This window comes from Rana temporaria, chromosome 7 (assembly GCF_905171775.1).
Source record: "Rana temporaria chromosome 7, aRanTem1.1, whole genome shotgun sequence".
NCBI classification, from domain to species: Eukaryota; Metazoa; Chordata; class Amphibia; order Anura; family Ranidae; genus Rana; species Rana temporaria.
Genome location: NC_053495.1, coordinates 169171954 through 169191026, shown reverse-complemented (window position 1 = coordinate 169191026; position 19073 = coordinate 169171954). Strand labels below are relative to the sequence as shown.

At 46.1% G+C, this 19073-nt stretch overlaps 1 protein-coding gene across 1 annotated transcript; it reads right to left on the bottom strand.

The window, feature by feature from the left end:
• Positions 1 to 1750: 1750 nt before the first annotated feature.
• CENPL (centromere protein L) lies at positions 1751 to 19071 on the bottom strand. The gene is made up of 5 exons (XM_040360406.1): positions 18858 to 19071; positions 15092 to 15265; positions 11257 to 11508; positions 7757 to 8305; positions 1751 to 2196 (listed from the first exon to the last, which is right to left on the bottom strand). Exons 2-5 carry the CDS (start codon positions 15260 to 15262, stop codon positions 2122 to 2124), a joined length of 1047 nt encoding a protein of 348 aa, XP_040216340.1. The 5' UTR covers positions 15263 to 15265; positions 18858 to 19071; the 3' UTR covers positions 1751 to 2121.
• Between the last annotated feature and the right edge of the window lie 2 nt (positions 19072 to 19073).

Sequence of the window (19073 nt, the reverse complement as noted above, 5' to 3'; positions counted from 1 at the left end):
CTCCCAGGTCGGCTATTTACGGAAAACTGGTGACGCGCCTTGTGCGCCATGGGAAGTTTTTCACCAGACGTCAATCATCTAACCCAGGGATAAGAACGCCCAGTCCTGCGGGAATCAGAACCCGGAAGGAAAATAACAATATAACGGTATGTACGGCGAGAAAAAAAAAAAAACCTGCATACTGTACATGTCGTTAGTATGCAGGATGTAATGTTAGATAATTGTTTTAGGGTGAACGTCCACTTTAAGCAGAGGGGGATCAGCAGCTCCGTGTTGTTCCCCAGAGACGGTATCTTTTAAAAGCAATGCTCCACTCCGATTGGTTTTATGTTATCGAGATCTGTCAGGTTTATATTGCAGTCTGCAGCCCCAGAGGAATATTTTTCCTTACTTCCTGCCTAAAGTATCAGACAGAATGAAAAAAATTAATAAAATAAAAATACCATTTATGGCAGTGGAGGAGAACTTTGGCACCTCAGATGTTTTGGAACTCCATTTCCCATGATGCTCATGCAGTCTTCAATGTAGTGGAGCATCATGGGAAATGTAGTTCCAGAACATCTGGGGTGCCAAGGTTCACCATCACTGATCTATAGGAACACAAAAAGTTCCAAACCTTTCCAACTCTAATGAGAACATTGGGGATAGAGTTGGGCTTTAATATCTTTGATCAATTGAAAGGTTTAGTGTACAAATTTTAAGTGTGAAGGTGAATGGCTTATTTTATTTTTATATGTGACTCCTAATATACATACTTAACCACTTCATTACTGGCCACTTAAACCCCCTTCGTGTCCAGACCAATTTTCAGCTTTCAGCGCTTACGCATTTTGAATGACAATTGCGCGGTCATACAACACTGTACCCAAATTATATTTTTATCATTTTTTCCCCACACATAGAGCTTTCTTTTGGTGGTATTTGATCATCTCTGCGATTAAAATTTTTTGCGCTATAAACAGAAAAAGACAGAAAATTTTAAAAAAAAAACACAATATTTTTTTACTTTGTGTTATAATAATATCCCATTTTTTTCCCTTGGTTTAGGCCGATACGTATTCTTCTACATATTTTTGTTAAAAAAAAAATAATTGCAATAAGCGTTTATTGATTGGTTTGCACAAAAGTTATAGCGCCTACAAAATAGGGGATAGATTTATGATTTATTTTTAATTTTTTTACTAGTAATGGCGGCGATCTGCGTTTTTTTTTGTCAGGCCTGCGATATTGCGGCGGACATATCAGACACTTTTGACACAATTTTGGGACCACATTTATACAGCGATCAGTGCTATAAAAATGCACTAATTACTGTATAAATGTGACTGAGAGGGAAGGGGTTAACACTAGGGGGTGAGGAAGGGGTTAAATGTGTATCCTGGGTGTGTTCTAACTGTGTGGGGGGAGGGGGGTGACTGGGGGAGGTGACCGATGCTATGTCCCTATGTACAAGGGACACAGATCGGTCTCCTCTCCTCTGACAACACGTGGAGCTCTGTGTTTACACACAGAGCTCCACGTCCCTGCTGTGTTACCGACGATCGTGTGTACCCGGCGGACATGGCGGCCGCCAGGTACACGCATAGGCTTCCCAGCGATGCGCCGGGACAGTGTTTACCCGCTGCGCGCCCCCCAGCGTCCACTCGGCACTTCAGGTCCGCGCTGCAGACGTCTTTTGTCTATAGCGCGGATCTGTAGTGGTTAAGATGTGAGACCGTAGGCAGCGCTGTAGATGGACTCTCATGTTATTTTTATTTTGTAATCAACAAAAGTAATGCTGGCTGCTTTAGTATGTTAACCTGTCCCATCAGAACGCGGATACCGCCATGCATAACCCTTAGGTAGGTTTTATTATAGGTACTCAAGAACTTGCTGATAAAAAATTTATTTGACAAACTGACAAATGCTGGAACTGCCAGATAAAATTATAAAAAAACACAAAAGTGCTTTAAGCCATCCCTATGGAGGAGCCAGATGGGCAGACGGTGTAGTAATGCTGAAGAGATCCGCTTTCCACTCCGAGGGGCTGGTTAGTGCAGATGGCTTGTAGAGCAGATTCCTTTGCATGTGGTGTGACTTTAGTCCTTTACATATATTACAGAAGTCAGTCTTGGCTTGTGGTTAATACTGAATATTGTTTATTGCGATCTCTGTGAAAAATCCAAGCACTCGTACAAGATGGTCTTTGCTGAAGAACTATAAAAAATAAAATAAAAAACAGAAGAAAATTAAACCAACAATCTATAAGAAATGCATTTTCCTTCATTTTATAGTCTTGAACCTAAGGCCCCTTTCACACTGGGGCATTTTTCAGGCCCTTTGGCGTTAAAAAAAGGGCATGTAAAGCGCCTGAAAGAAGCATCATCTGCAATCCCAATGTGAAAGTCTGAGTGCTTTCAGAGCCCTTTCACACTTGCCAGCGCCCGAAAACTGCTGGTAAAGCTCCGCTAAGACCCCTTTCACACTGGGGGCGTTTTTCGGGCGCTTTGGCGTTAAAAAAATCATCTCAACTGGAAGGGGTGCTTTAGGAGTGGTGTATTCACTGCTCCCAAAGGGCTGCTTGTAGGATGTTTTTTGACGCCCTGTAACAGTTCTATAAGTCAAGGTCTTCAAACTGAGGGCCTTTGCCCCTTTATCCGGCCCTTGGGGAACCATTCCATCCACAGACTCCACGCCAACGGTGGGGGCCACCAGTCCGTCCACAAATGCAAACGGTGGGGGCCACCAGTCCGTCCACAAATGCAAACGGTGGGGGCCACCAGTCCGTCCACAAATGCAAACGGTGGGGGCCACCAGTCCGTCCACAAATGCAAACGGTGGGGGCCACCAGTCCGTCCACAAATGCCAAACGGTGGGGGCCACCAGTCCGTCCACAAATGCAAAACGGTGGGGGCCACCAGTCCGTCCACAAATGCAAAACGGTGGGGGCCACCAGTCCATCCACAAATGCAAAACGGTGGGGGCCACCAGTCCATCCACAAATGCAAAACGGTGGGGGCCACCAGTCCATCCACAAATGCAAAACGGTGGGGGCCACCAGTCCATCCACAAATGCAAAACGGTGGGGGCCACCAGTCCATCCACAAATGCAAAACGGTGGGGGCCACCAGTCCGTCCACAGACACCAATGATGGGGCCACTACCTCGTCCACTAACACCAAAAATTTGATCATTTGTATTCCCACTACCCACCGAGCTGGTGGCGTTGTTTACTACTGTAATGGAACCCCAAATGGGACGGGGGTTAAAGCCGTTTAGGAAATTCCATTCCCGAACACAAGGCAGCTACCGACACTCCACAGTCAGGCAAACGAACCCCAATAACGAGACACACAGCTCTGTTTGAGGTTCAACACGAATGACCCCTTTATTGAGAAATACAGCTCTTATATACACTTTAGGATACTGCAGTAATCAAATGAACAATGACCCAACTCCACCCACATCACACAATGTTTACCTAATGAGCCCCAATACACATCCTCCTCAATACATCTTTTAACAGACATCATGACTCCGGCTCCTGACCTAATTTACATGAGCTAATTAACTACAGCTGATGACTCATACACCTGACCTTTAGGCTGTCTGTTAACTTACAATACACACATTATCATGAATAGACCTTCACACAATACAGGGTCAATTAGCACAAGCCACAATGAAAGATCCTTAGAAGTTAGTCTGGATTCAATTTACATTACACAGGCAGCCAGGTAGCTGGAGGTGACGACATCTTTCAATTAACCTGTTGAGTTCAGAATCAACAACCAGTAATAGTTCCTTACAGATATCCTGGAATATATTGTGAATTACAGACCCATGTTAAAGCGATCCAAGATATATTCTGAATGTCCATTATTTTCTGTCTCATGCTTTCTAAGAGCTTCTGGGTTCCACGAGCCCTCCCGTTACAACTACCAATGATGTCAGGGCATTTTCTACTCTCACTAGCTACAGCCCTGCTCCCCTAAAAGTGTGAAGGGCAATAAACTGGACCTTTGTTTCGAAAGTTTGGAGACCTCTACTAGAAGCAATAGTCATTCCTTTGGCAATTCTTATGATTTTTGATCATGCAACATTGATTCGGAGTGGATTCGATTTTACATTTTTCTCCCCATCAGAAACTATTTTGCACCAAAGTAAAAATAGATCTCTGCAAAAGCCTGGTACATACAGATCGAATATCGACCGCTCAACATCGGCCCGCTTGCACATCAGCCTGACTGCCAAACTGGCTTCTTTTGAAAAAACAAAAAAAACAAAAAAAACACACACTTATCCATGTATGGCCACAGCCTTGGGTCCAGATCAACCTTTCCTAATCTTTTCAACACAGGAGGAACCCTTTCCAGTCTCAAGGATCTCCTGCAAAAAAAATCTATAACTGCACAAATGATATATTATTGTAATAGTCCGTGGGAAGGATTTTCCTTACACTTATGATCATTGGGAAGAATTATCCCCTTATGGATAGCTAAAAAGGTCAGTGGGAACTTAGAGAGGCAGAAATTACTCTTTGCTCAAGGAACCCCCAACAACCTCTGGAAAAGCCCTTGTGTTCCATGGAACGCTGGTCTAGATACAGAGAGGTTACCCCACTACTCCTTAAAAGCAGAGCTCCACCCTAAGGCCCCTTTCAGACTGAGGCAGGAGCTGCGGTTGCGGTATAACGCCGCTAAATATAGCGGCGCTATACCGCCGGGATTACCACGGGATTCGGCCGCTAGCGGTGCGGTATTAACCCCCGCTAGCGGCCGATAAAGAGTTAATACCGCCCGCAATGCGCCTCTATAGAGGCGCATTGCGGGCGGTATTGCCGCGGTTCCCATTGTTTTCAATGGGAAGGAGCGGTGAAGGAGCGGTATACATGCCGCTCCTCTCACCGCTCCAAAGATGCTGCCGACAGGAGATTTTTTTGTCTCCCGCCAGCGCATCGCCTCAGTGTGAAAGCCCTCGGGCTTTCACATTGAGTCTGCAGTGCAGGAGTTTTTCAGGCGGGATAGCAGCGCTATTTTTAGCGCTTTACCGCCTGAAAAACTCCTCAATGTGAAAGGGGCCTAAAGTGGAACTTCCGCTCATCAGATTCCCTCCCCCTCACCGGTGCCACAATTGGCACCTTTGGGGGGGGGGGGGGGGGGGGAGACAGGATACCTGCCTTTGACAGGTATCCTTTCCCACTTCCGGCCGTGACATCACCGAGGGGCTCCCTCCTCCTCCCCTGGCCGCTGGGCTAATAGGAGAGAGGAGCGGGACCCCGCGCATGCGCAGTAGGGTTCCCGGTGTGAAGCCGAAAGGCTACACTGCCAAGTTCCCTTACCTGCAATGATGGCGGCAGCAGTCGACAGCTGATGGAAACATTAGCTTGGGTGCAGACATCAAGGGACTGCAGGACAGGTAAGTGTCCATTTATTAAAAGCCAGCAGCTACAGTATGTGTAGCCGTTTGCTTTTAAAAAAAAAATTCCCCGGAACTCTGTTTTAAGGATCAGCTTTGGGGAAATTTCACCAGGTTTAGGCAGATAGTAGGGAAGCATTAGTAGATGCCTTCATGCTGCTCTGTCAGATATGTAGATATGCACAAGGAGATGTCCAAGTGTACACTATTTGGCCAATAATCAACAAAAGGGTTAAACTCTTTTTGTACATATCTGCAGATTAACTAAAATTATTTTACTACAGTTTAAGTCAGGCATTAGAATTGGAAAGAGCATGGCAGGGAATGGGATGGACACTTGCCAACAACAAGCTTTCTACCAAAAGACACCAACAGGAATCATATGACCTGTCTGAAAGAGAAACAGGCCTCAGTGGCTAAGACCCCTTTCACACCGAGGGCGTATTGCAGGTGCTATTATAGCGTTAAAAATAGCGCCTGCAATCCGCCCTCAAACCAGCTGCTCCATTGTCTCCAGTGTGAAAGCCCGAGGATGACAGTGCTATAAACCATCTTTCAGCTATAGCCCGATCAGCAGGGGGAGGTAGAAGTGGACGGCTGACAAAAGCCCAGGTGCCAGGATGCAATTTCTAGTTACCAGGGATTTGTCGAGCCCTGGTTTAAATCTCATTTAAAGTGGGTGCTTTAACCGGTTCCCGACCGTGTCACGCGGCACAATGGCTCTTTGGGTGAAATCCCATAGGGGTATGTCCTACCCTTTTATGGCCACCAGAGGGGTGCAAGTGCCCGCTGCTTGTAGCCTGCGGGCACGGTCGCCACCGGCCACGTGTGATCGCGTGCACTAGTGCCAGCACAGGGATTTGTGTGTGTGTGTGTGTGTAGACATAAATCCCTGTTCTGTCAGAGGAGAGGAGCCATATCGTTTGTTCCTACTAAGTAGGAAAAACAATACGTCTCCTCTCCTAGTCAATCCTATTCCCATACAGTTAGAACACACCGAGGGAACACACAATTAACCCCAGTGCATGTTTATAGCACTGATCGCTGTACTGTACAAATGCCAAAAAAAGTGTCAAAAGTCTCCGATCTATCCGTAGCAATACAGCTAAAAATCGCAGATCACCACCATTATTAGTAAAAAAAAAAAAAAAAAATCCCTCAAAATTCTACAAACAATAATCCATAATGACAACATGAAAGAAGATTTGTAAATGCATTTAATTTTTTCCCCCAATAAATTATCACATGTACATAAGTATTCACAGCCTTTGTGAAACACCTTTGGCACCAATTACAGCCACAATTCTTTTCAAGTATGATGCTACAAGCCTGGCACAGCTATTTTTGAACAGATGCTTCTTTGCAGGACCTCTTAAGCTCCATCAGGTTGGATGGGGAGTGTCGGTGCACAATCATTTTCAGATCTCTCCAGAGATGTGATCAGGTTCAAGTCTGGGCCACTCAAGGACATTAACAGTTGTCCAGTAGCCACTCCTTTGTTATATTGGCTGTGTGCTTAGTAGAGTTGTGCAATTTTCTCCCAATAAAGTTTTTTTTTTTTTTTTAAATCGCAAAAAGAAATCGGTACTCTTGTATTCGGTCTTTAAATAGTGGTATCGGGACAACCCTAGTTTTGATCTGGGATTGGGACGGGAAGTCCTCATCCCTCTGCTGGAACACAGCACTGTATACTGTATGTAGCCGAGGCTACAAATAGTTCATACAGCGCACACAACTGCTGTCTCTTGGTGAAGTAAATAGTTAGAATCAGCTGGGTCCAAATAAACCATTTAAACTCCACTACTAAAATAGTTGTAAAAGCTCAAAGTTTTACCTTCATGCACAAAAGGCAAAAAAAAAAAAAAAAAAAAAAACTTCTGTGTGCGCAACAGCAGTCTCTCCCCCCCCCCCCCCCCCCCGACCGATACCTGCCTGAGCCCCATCTGGATCCAGCGATGTCCACAAAAGCCTTGCTGTCCCGGGTCCCTCCCTCCTCATTGGCTGAGAGCCTCCCACCACTGTCAATCACAGCCAGTAAGCCAATGAGTAGAGAGAGGGAGGCGGGGTGAAAACATGGCTGTGTGTGTGTGTATGGACACGCAGAACAGCGTCTCAGGAGCCCCCAAAGGAATCTGCTTGCTGTGGGGGCACTTGGCAGGAGCCAGGAGCGCTGGCAGAGGACCCGATTGGGCTGCTCTGTGCAAAACCATTGCACAGAACAGGTCATATTTGTTATTTAAAAAAAGAAAAAGAAAATCCAATGTTTAGAATCACTTTAAAGTTAAATGAAATCTTGTAACAGGTGCTGTGAACACCTTACACAGCTACTAAAATGTACGTTTACACATCACAAGCTTACCTTTACTTTGCCGTCACAGTGTGCCGAGACCACAGCCACAGTCACCTTTACCAGCTGCGTCGCCGATAAGTGGATTTTAAAGTGTCTGAAGAAATGTGAATAAAGACATTGAAATAAATGTTCTACTTCCTCCACCGTCACCTCGTCCTTCGATTTTTGAATGTTATTCCACAGGGTTTTAAAATCCTCCGGGTGAATGGCAAAAGAGATGTCCATGTGTGGCTCCACTGGCACAGAGAATACCAGTTCTGTGGTGGGCACATGCCCATGCACTTCATATCCTGCGCACATAGCTGCCAACCACCTAAGATCATGTGACCTGATCACCAGTTTACCAAAACAGCAGTCAAACGCCTGTTGGAACCAAGTGCCCACTATAGTGGTGAACGTCTCTGACCCGTTAATAAGAAACAGTGGAAGACAGGTGAATGTCTGTGGTATCACTTCCAAAATGTCCTCCTCCGCGTATGTCCCACAGAACCAACCAGTCCACACAATCCGCTCTTCTGTGCCCGACTTGGAATGCTGAGTTTGGGATTTTCCAGCAATCTGGCAGAGAGAAGAAAAAAGAAAAACATTAAAATTAGTAGCGTGGAGAAGGAAAGGCTGCGCTGCCAGGGAGGGCGATGTTAAAGTGGACCAGTTACTTAGGCCAGCACACATGCACCCCATACCTGGAAGCTCCCAACATTACCCTCTGCTCCCAGAGGCTAAAGAAAGTAGCGGGGGAAGTAAAGGGTGGTATTTGATCACCGCTGCAGTTTTTATTTTTGCACTAAAAAACAAAAACAAAAAAAAACGCGACAATTTGGAAAATAAAAAAATGAGTCTTTACTTTCTGCTAAAACACATAGCTAATCATTTTTGATTTTTTTTTTATCAAATCGCTTCATCAATTTAGGCCAATATGTATTCTGCTACATATTATTGTTAAAAAAATAAGCAAATATTGATTGATTTACACAAAAAAAAAAATAGCGTCTACAAACTATGGGATAGATTTATGGACTTTTAATTATTTTTTTTTCACAAGAAATATTTTTATTTTTTTTAAAGTAATGACGGCGATCAGCGATTTGTAGCGGGACTGCAACATTGTGGCAGACAGTGTGGTAGGAGACGCCGTACAGTCACCCTTATGAATCTTCTATGCTGATTATATGTGAACAGTGTCTAGCTTTATGCATATTTTTCTAAGTGTATTTCTTAAAAGGGGGGTTGTTTTAGGGAGCTGCGGTGGCTCAACGCGATTGACACTGCGCTGACAAGCCATTCACCTCTGCAGCTAGGGGTTCGGATGCCGGTCTTGGCTACATGTGAATTGAGTTTGGTGGTCTCAGCCCGGCTCCCGGTGGGTGTGCTATGCGAGGTAAGCCTGCGCTTAGTACGCCCACCCCCCTTCACAAAAACCACCACACTTACACGCACTCGAAATTGTGTTAACATGCACGCACTTTGACCACGCGGTCTCTAAAAAGAGAGGCGAAGGTCTAACGGGGCTGGTTGAGCGGGCTAGATCCTCTCACTCCCTTATAGGGAGTCCCTCTGCCCCGTTGGGCTTCAAAGCGGAGCAGGTAGGGCGGGCTGTGTGGGAGGACCCCCTCACACACCCGGGGCATGGAGAAAGGTGGCAGATTGCCTCTGGGGTAGGCCTGCCTACTCCCAACTCCTGCAGTCCGGCTCCTCTCTCGAGTACACGCACAAAAAGGGGGGGGGGGGGTTGTTTTTAAACGGAATTAAAAACTATGAAAACGAGATTACGCCATGTTAGAGAGAGAGACTATAGTGTCTGGCACGGGAGAGGACACACCCGTGGGGAAAGTACAATACCTTGTGATTTATGCGTACTGATCAAGCTCTTTTTGGTAAGAGTTTTCACAAGAGGGGGTTTCTTCGCACACCCCCTCCTCTTCTCTTTCTGCACGTGTGGAGGTGTTGGCGTCAGCAACATTAGCATATGTAATCATCAAGGACTGAATTGTTTCACCTTCGTTTGTTTATAACAGCCAACCTTGAAACTTTTTATGGACTACACCAAATGTGCCCATATTGATTTGATTTTTCTATGCTTTTTAAAGAATGGTTTGTATTGCGCTACCTGGGTTTACTAGACCAGGGTTTGACAAATTTGCTTGGAATCTAGGAGCCAGCTAAAAAAGTTAGGAGCCAGAAAACGCGCCCCGTCCCGACGAGCTTGCGCGCAGAAGCGAACACATACGTGAGCAGCGCCCACATATGTAAACGGTGTTCAAACCACACGTGAGGTATCGCCACGATTGGTAGAACGAGAGCAATAATTCTAGCCTCCTCTGCAACTCAAAACATGCAACCTGTAGATTTTTTTAAACGTCGCCTATGAAGATTTTAAAGGGTAAAAGTTTGTCGGCATTCCACGAGCGGACGCAATTTTGAAGCGTGACATGTTGGGTATGAATTTACTCGGCGTAACATTATCTTTCATAATATTTAAAAAAATGGGGATAACTTTACTGTTGTCTTATTTTTTAATAAAAAAAAAAGTAATTTTTTCCCAAAAAAGTGCGCTTGTAAGACCGCTGCGCAAATACGGCGTGACAGAAAGTATTGCAACAATCTCCATTTTATTCTCTAGGGTGTTAGGATAAAAAAAAAATATATATATATAATGTTTGGGGGTTCTAATTAGAGGGAAGAAGATGGCAGTGAAAATAGTGAAAAATTACATTAGAGTTGCTGTTTAACTTGTAATGCTTAACTTGTAATACCAAAGGCCACCACCAGATGGCGCCAGCTTACACATCTGGTGGTAATAACTTGTAATACCAATGGCTCACCACCAGATGGCGCCCCCCTTCCAAGCCAAGGCGCCAGGACCCTATTTCTAGTCGCCATGGCGACCGGATTTGTCGCGCCCTGTACTAGACTATTGTTTTCACTGTATAAATGACACTGACAGGGAAGGGGTTAACATCAAGGGCGATACTAGCTCATTATGAATTGCATACCTGAGATTGAAGCCCCCGCAGCGGTCCTCGTTCCCCTCCTCCGGCGCCGCCATCTCTCCCGGGTATCGCGGCTCCGGCGATGTGATTTGACAGAGCCTCAATGACGTTGCATCCTACTTTGGAAATGGCACGATCGCCTTTTCTAAAGTGCGCCTGCGCCGTTATTTACACTAGAGACTTGCACCGTAGACATCTCCTAAACCGTGCAGGTTTAGGAGATATTTCTCGCACCTACAGGTAAGCATTAATCTATCCTTACCAGTAGGTAAAAGTGGTCTGTAAGGGTTTACATCCACTTTAAGCAGCAACCTCAAGCACATTTGTATAATTGATCACCTATCTATTTATAGAACCACACATAGCAGCACGGAAGTTTCATTATCTTTTTATTTTAGGTATTTTTCTGTACTTGCAGCAGAGCCAAAACATGGTGAAATGTGCCGTATGGCAGAGGATTTTTTAATTTTCTTTGCCCAGAAATAGTTTATGAGACTAGTCCAGTGCAGACGCACTCACCTGAACTAGTACTGCAGTTGGATCTTTCTCTTTCCCCCGGAGTCCAGGCAGACAGGAAAAGCTGGCTTTGAGGTTAAAGTCTGCCCCCGGATCAACAGCAACACCCTTCTGCTTTTCAGCCGCAATGGTGGCAGATAAGTGCTTGGAGTATTCCTTTAGCTTGTTATATGAAAAATTATGCATCGGCGTCACACTGTAAAGAGTCCATTGTTTTTGGAGCAACAAAGCTCCCTTCTGTTGATCGAGGGTTTCCTGAAAACGGACAATAAAGAGATGTCTTGTATGAAAAACACATAAAAATACCGGATTTTCTTTAAAGAAAATGTTTGTTAACATAGGTAGAAAGAGCAGTATACATGAAGGAAAGGTATTGCTGGTCTTTAAGCATATAGACATCACATGTACAGTAATAGCACTTTGTCATCTTAACTGGTTGCCGACCAGCCGCCGTCGTTTTACGGCGGCATGTAGACTCCCCTGCACGAGAGCACGCAGCTATACGTCGGCTCTCGCACAGGCCACAAGGCGCGCGTGCCCGGCGGGCGCGATCGCCGCGCACACGCAATTGCTCGTTGCAGAGCGAGGACCAGGAGCTGTGTGTTAACACACAGCTCCCGGTCCTGTCAGGGGGAGAAATGCTGATCTTCTGTTCATACAATGTATGAACAGAAGATCAGCGTTTCCCCTAGTGAAGCCCCCCCCCCCCCTACAGTTAGAACACACCCAGGGAACATACTTAACCCCTTCCCCGCCCCCTAGTGTTACCCCTTCACTGCCAGTGGCATTTTTATAGCACCGAATGTTATAAAAATGCCAATAATCCCAAAAAAGTGTCAAAAGTGTCCGCCAACAATTTCGCAGTACAGAGAGAAAAAAAATAAAAAAAAAAAAAAAAAAGCTAATCGCCGCCATTACTTAATAAAAATGCCATAAAAATAACCCCTATTTTTTAAACGCTATAACTTTTGCGCAAACCAATCAATAAACGCTTATTGCGATTTTTTTTACGAAAAATATGTAGAAGACTACTAATTGGCCTAAACTGAGGAAAAAAATGTTTTTTTTTATATATTTTTGGGGGATATTATAGCAAAAAAATATTCATTTTTTTCAAAATTGTCGCTCTATTTTTGTTTATAGCGCAAAAACTAAAAACCGCAGAGGTGATCAAATACCACCGAAAGAAAGCTCTATTTGTGGGGAAAAAAGGACGCCAATTTTGTTTGGGAGCAACGTCGCACGACCGCGCAATTGTCAGTTAAAGCGACGCAGTGCCGAATCGCAAAAAGTGCTTTGGTCTTTGACCAGCAATATGGTCTGGTAGTTAAGTATTAAAAGCATATCCTATGGTACATATGGTAGGAGAAGATGGCGCTCATTTCAGGGTCGCAATAGATCCAAATAAAGAGTCTGAAAGTATCAGTGCTCAGGCTTCAAGTGTCCTCTGATCATGTATCGAATGCAGATAAATGTAAGTAGCCGGTGTTCTATCAGAATACTGCTACCCATCAGAAAATGCAACTGAAGTTTCAGACAAAATTGCTTATTGCGCATGCACTATGCGTTCCAATAGTTTTTTTTAAATCGGACATAACATGAAGGAGGCAGCGGACATCTTGTTACACCCAGGCAAGTCTTGAATTTCAAACTTATTTTAGCAGTTAACTCGCCATATATACTGGAATCGACTAATGAGGTCTACTGATGACGAAACACGTTAGGCGTATGACGCAAGCACGCTACTAGCAATGGCTATTTTGTCTATTCCGTTTGATGCCTGATTTTATTGGAGGTTTGTTTTTTCATTACGGGCTTCACTATAGGATCCTTTAGGTTTATTACTTTGCTGAGTTTCATTTGATCCCGGAGCCGACTGTGTATATGATCGCGATACCGTTTTCTTTAACCCTCCTTGGTTTGGAGTCTGCATTTACAGCCCACAGACCATTGATGCGAGCCACTTCACCTCATGTCCAGTGCCGAGTTTGGGTGAAACCTGCGTCACGTGGGCACATGACCACCATATAACTTGAGGGTCCAACCGCTGTGGTAAGGAAACTTACTGGATACACTGTGGTGTTGTATCATTTATCACACTGAAGTGGGGGCGGGGCTTTCGACGGTCTCTTTAAAAACCAACCACATGGACTTTATACATTATATGCAATATTAGATTAGCACTGCATAGTAGTAATTTTAACTTTTGTATTTGCAATCAACAAATTGATGCCGTCTGCTATTTTATGATTTTTTTTTAATAATAGCTAAACCTGTGAGTTTATAGTTTTTTTTTACATCATTGATTACTATAAATCACGTGTGGAGACTGGGTGTTATTTGTTCTCTCTTTGCATATTATTTGGTTGAACATAATTGTTATACCTTACCTAAAATTGCAATTATTTTGGGGTTTATTCTTTACGATTTTATGCCGTTTATGGTGGCAGCAATAATTGAATTAAACACCTTAAAGCGGTTGTATACCCCTTTTTTTAACTTTTACCTACAGGTAAGCCTACAATAAGGCTTACCTGTAGATACAAAGAATATCTCCTAAACCTGTATGGTTTAGGGCAGGGATATGCAATTAGCGGACCTCCAGCTGTTGCAGAACTACAAGTCCCATGAGGCATAGCAAGACTGACAGCCACAAGCATGACACCCAGAGGCAGGGGCATGATGGGACTTGTAGTTTTGCAACAGCTGGAGGTCCGCTAATTGCATATCCCTGGTTTAGGGGATATTCCCTTTGCATGCAGCCGCTGACGTCAGCAGCGCATGCGCTCTGAATGCCAGCAGACGCTGCCGGACCTTGCCAGAAAGAAGTCTCCCACGCGTGGTTCACAGTGCCACTCACAGCGCTGGAGCCGCGATACCCAGAAGACACGCCGAGGGAAAATGTCAGCTCCCTTGGCGTGGACCGGGATTCACCTGCTGACGCCTATTTCTAAGGTAAGTATTTCATAATGAGCTAGTATGCGGTGCACACTAGCTCATTATGCCTTTTGTCTTATAGGTTTAAAAAAAAAAATTATGCAGGTATACACCCGCTTTAATATTGATTATTGAATAAGTCTGGTATTCCTTCACTTCCCTACCAGGGCACTTTCACCCGCTTCTTGTCCAGGCCAATTTTCAGCACTCTCACACTTTGAGTGATAATTTTTTTAGAGAGACAGAGAGCTTTTCTTTTTGGTGGTATTTAATCACCACAGATTTTTTATTTTTTGCTAAACAAAAAAATAAAAAATAAAAACAGGAAAAAATAAAAAAATTTATGAAATTTTGCAAATAATTTTTCTTGATCACTAATGTGCGCACGATGAGGCAGCACTAATGATCAGTGCCCGATTATCTGTGTATGACCGCCTTGATGGTAATCAGCACTCCTTTCCTCACACAGACACAGCATATGAGGAAGAAAATGCTGATAACCGGCAAGTCTGTTTACATGTAATCAGCTGTGATTGGACACAGCTGATCACATGGTAAGGGGCCACTGTGATTGCCCCTTTACTCTGATCAGTTATGTCCTATGGACACAGGGCGCTTGGTGGGAGAACGTCCATGGATGCCCTCCCAGAACGAGGGCATCCATGTTGCCGTCTTTCGGAGATAGCGCGATAATGAAGTGGTTAAAGGCTTACTTCACCCTTTGGACCATGTTTCGCTCATACTTGATGAGTATCATGAAACACGGTGCCATTCTCCAAAAACATTTTCAATATTGCTTCCTTGACAGAAAAAAAGTGTTTTCAGAAGAAGTTGGAATTTACCCCTTCCATGATGTTCTCTCTTTGCAAACCCATGTGTATTATAGGCTAAGAGAACTTACCTGGAAAGGTGTGCTCGGTGGTACCCTCCGCTTGGACAGGAGACGGTATGATAAACGTCGCCGGGCAGAAGTTAGGCATCCAAGAGGGTACCTAGAGTTCTGGTAGGGGGCGCTGCTGCGCGATGCCGACTTACTTTTGGGGGTCGACACCCCGTCAGCAGGAGTTTGCATAGCCTAAAGGAAGGAACAAAACGCAACAATGAAGACATATGACAGACACTCGTCTTCACTCTACTAAAATGGGTCAAATACCGATGACAGAATTATTTATAAGATCTATTTTGCTCACTATTTTCGTACTGATAAATACTACAGATCACACCCTCAAATTAAAGCTCAGTGCCAGCCAAAACATTTTATTTTTTCCTGGTAATCCAGCTAGTAAGTCTAACTGTACTGTAGATGTAGCAGTTAAAGGGGTTGTAAAGGTACAATTGTTTTCTCCTAAATATCTTCCTTTACCTTAGTGCAGTCCTCCTTCACTTACCTCATCCTTCCATTTTGCTTTTAAATGTCCTTTTTCTTCTGAGAAATCCTCACTTCCTGTTCTTCCGTCTGTAACTCCACACAGTAATGCAAGGCTTTCTCCCTGGTGTGGAGTGTCGTGCTCGCCCTCTCCCTTGGACCACAGGAGAGTCAGGACGCTCTCTACGTTGCAGATAGAGAAAGGAGCTGTGCGTTAGTGGGCGTCCTGACTCTCCTGTAGTCCAAGGGAGGGGGCGAGCACGACACTCCACACCAGGGAGAAAGCCTTGCATTACTGTGTGGAGTTACAGACAGAAAAACAGGAAGTGAGGATTTCTCAAAAGAAATAAGGACATTTAAAAGAAAAATGGAAGGATGAGGTAAGTGAAGGAGGACTGCACTAAGGTAAAGGAAGCTACTTAGGGGAAAAAATTACCTTTACAACCCCTTTAAAGGGATGCGACAAACTATTTACTACTACAGTGGGGAAAAAAAAACAAAGAAAAGAAAACGAATGCAGCCACCACATCTAATGGTTGGTAAGCTGCAATGAATTACATTTTTGGTTTTGAGTTAAAAAATAAATAAATTAAAGACACTTCTTTGCCCCCTGTGCCCTGGAGAGCAAGGGGGCATCGGAAGTGCCAGCTTGTTTGGCGAGTGGTCTCCTAGCGGTCATTCTTCAGACCCTCCGCCTGGCGCTACTTTCAAGACCCTCTGCCCAGGGAAACGCCCCCAGACCCTCCGTCTGGCACTACTTTCAAGATGCTCCGCCCAGGGATACCACCTAGACAGTCCGCCTATGGATACCATACCAAACCCTCTGCCTGGCTCTACCATCAAGACCTTCCACCCATGGATACCCTCCAACCCCCCCCCCCCCCCCATGTCTCTAGTGACACCACTGTTCGGCACACAGGCTTGCCCTGCAGAGCTAGGGGGCATTGAGGAGAGCCTCCCCCTAGACACTCCACTGTCTGCACCTCTCCACAGCAAGATAGAGAAACATTCATCACCCAGATCTAATACTACACATCACTGCTCTCCAATGCTTGCCTTTCTTCTTGGGGCACTATTCCACCCACTGACACCAAGTATGGAGCACTATTCCTCCCACTGACACCAAGTATGGAGCACTATTCCTCCCACTGACGCCAAGGATGGGGCACTATTCCACCCACTGACACCAAGGATGGGGCACTATTCCACCCACTGACACCAAGGATGGGGCACTATTCCACCCACTGACACCAAGGATGGGGCACTATTCCACCCACTGACACCAAGGATGGGGCACTATTCCACCCACTGACACCAAGGATGGGACACTATTCCACCCACTGACACCAAGGATGGGACACTATTCCACCCACTGACACCAAGGATGGGGCACTATTCCACCCACTGACACCAAGGATGGGGCACTATTCCACCCACTGACACCAAGGATGGGGCACTATTCCACCCACTGACACCAAGGATGGGACACTCTTCCACCCACTGACACCAAGGATGGGACACTCTTCCACCCACTGACACCAAGGATGGGACACTCTTCCACCCACTGACACCAAGGATGGGACACTATTCCACCCACTGACACCAAGGATGGGACACTATTCCACCCACTGACACCAAGGATGGGGCACTATTCCACCCACTGACACCAAGGATGGGGCACTATTCCACCCACTGACACCAAGGATGGGACACTATTCCACCCACTGACACCAAGGATGGGACACTATTCCACCCACTGACACCAAGGATGGGTCAGTGTTGCTCCCCCATAGAAGAGATGGGTCAGTGTTGCTCCCCCATAGAAGAGATGGGTCTGTGTTGCGCCCCCATAGAAGAGATGGGTCAGTTTTGCTCCCCCATAGAAGAGGTGGGTCAGTGTTGCTCCCCCATAGAAGAGATGGGTCAGTGTTGCTCCCCCATAGAAGAGATGGGTCAGTGTTGCTCCCCCATAGAAGAGATGGGTCAGTGTCGCTCCCCCATAGAAGAGATGGGTCAGTGTCGCTCCCCCATAGAAGAGGTGGGTCAGTGTCGCTCCCCCATAGAAGAGGTGGGTCAGTGTCGCTCCCCCATAGAAGAGGTGGGTCAGTGTCGCTCCCCCATAGAAGAGATGGGTCAGTTTTGCTCCCCCATAGAAGAGGTGGGTCAGTGTTGCTCCCCCATAGAAGAGATGGGTCAGTGTTGCTCCCCCATAGAAGAGATGGGTCAGTGTTGCTCCCCCATAGAAGAGATGGGTCAGTGTCGCTCCCCCATAGAAGAGATGGGTCAGTGTCGCTCCCCCATAGAAGAGGTGGGTCAGTGTCGCTCCCCCATAGAAGAGGTGGGTCAGTGTCGCTCCCCCATAGAAGAGGTGGGTCAGTGTCGCTCCCCCATAGAAGAGGTGGGTCAGTGTCGCTCCCCCATAGAAGAGATGGGTCAGTGTCGCTCCCCCATAGAAGAGGTGGGTCAGTGTCGCTCCCCCATAGAAGAGGTGGGTCAGTGTCGCTCCCCCATAGAAGAGGTGGGTCAGTGTCGCTCCCCCATAGAAGAGGTGGGTCAGTGTTGCTCCCCCATAGAAGAGGTGGGTCAGTGTCGCTCCCCCATAGAAGAGATGGGTCAGTGTCGCTCCCCCATAGAAGAGGTGGGTCAGTGTTGCTCCCCCATAGAAGAGATGGGTCAGTGTTGCTCCCCCATAGAAGAGATGGGTCAGTGTCGCTCCCCCATAGAAGAGGTGGGTCAGTGTTGCTCCCCCATAGAAGAGATGGGTCAGTGTTGCTCCCCCATAGAAGAGATGGGTCAGTGTTGCTCCCCCATAGAAGAGATGGGTCAGTGTTGCTCCCCCATAGAAGAGATGGGTCAGTGTCGCTCCCCCATAGAAGAGATGGGTCAGTGTTGCTCCCCCATAGAAGAGGTGGGTCAGTGTCGCTCCCCCATAGAAGAGGTGGGTCAGTGTCGCTCCCCCATAGAAGAGATGGGTCAGTGTTGCTCCCCCATAGAAGAGATGGGTCAGTGTTGCTCCCCCATAGAAGAGGTGGGTCAGTGTTGCTCCCCCATAGAAGAGGTGGGTCAGTGTTGCTCCCCCATAGAAGAGATGGGTCAGTGTTGCTCCCCCATAGAAGAGATGGGTCAGTGTCGCTCCCCCATAGAAGAGGTGGGTCAGTGTTGCTCCCCCATAGAAGAGATGGGTCAGTGTTGCTCCCCCATAGAAGAGATGGGTCAGTGTTGCTCCCCCATAGAAGAGATGGGTCTGTGTTGCTACCCCGGATACATAACACAATGATGGGAAGGTGTTGGCGGCTCTTACAGCGATCCCGCTCCTCGCCGTCTGTTCCCCGCACACATCCACCCTCCGATCTATAGCAGCGATCTCTTCATCATAATATCCGATCAGTAATACGATCCGAGGCCCTCGCCGGTTCCGTACACATCCACTGTGGCAATCGGGATCCAGCCCCACTTTGGCGGTTACGATTTCAAATTGCGCTCCGCTTTCCGGATGTGACTTAATTCTCAGGCGCGA

Coding starts and splice junctions, on each gene's coding strand:
- CENPL (XM_040360406.1), bottom strand. CDS start 15,262: ATGCAAACTCCTGCTGACGGGGTGTCGACCCCCAAAAGTAAGTCGGCA. Junction 8,306..11,256: donor CAACTGCAGTACTAGTTCAG/GTGAGTGCGTCT, acceptor TCTCTCTGCCAG/ATTGCTGGAAAATCCCAAAC. Junction 2,197..7,756: donor ACTGTGACGGCAAAGTAAAG/GTAAGCTTGTGA, acceptor TATTTTTTATAG/TTCTTCAGCAAAGACCATCT.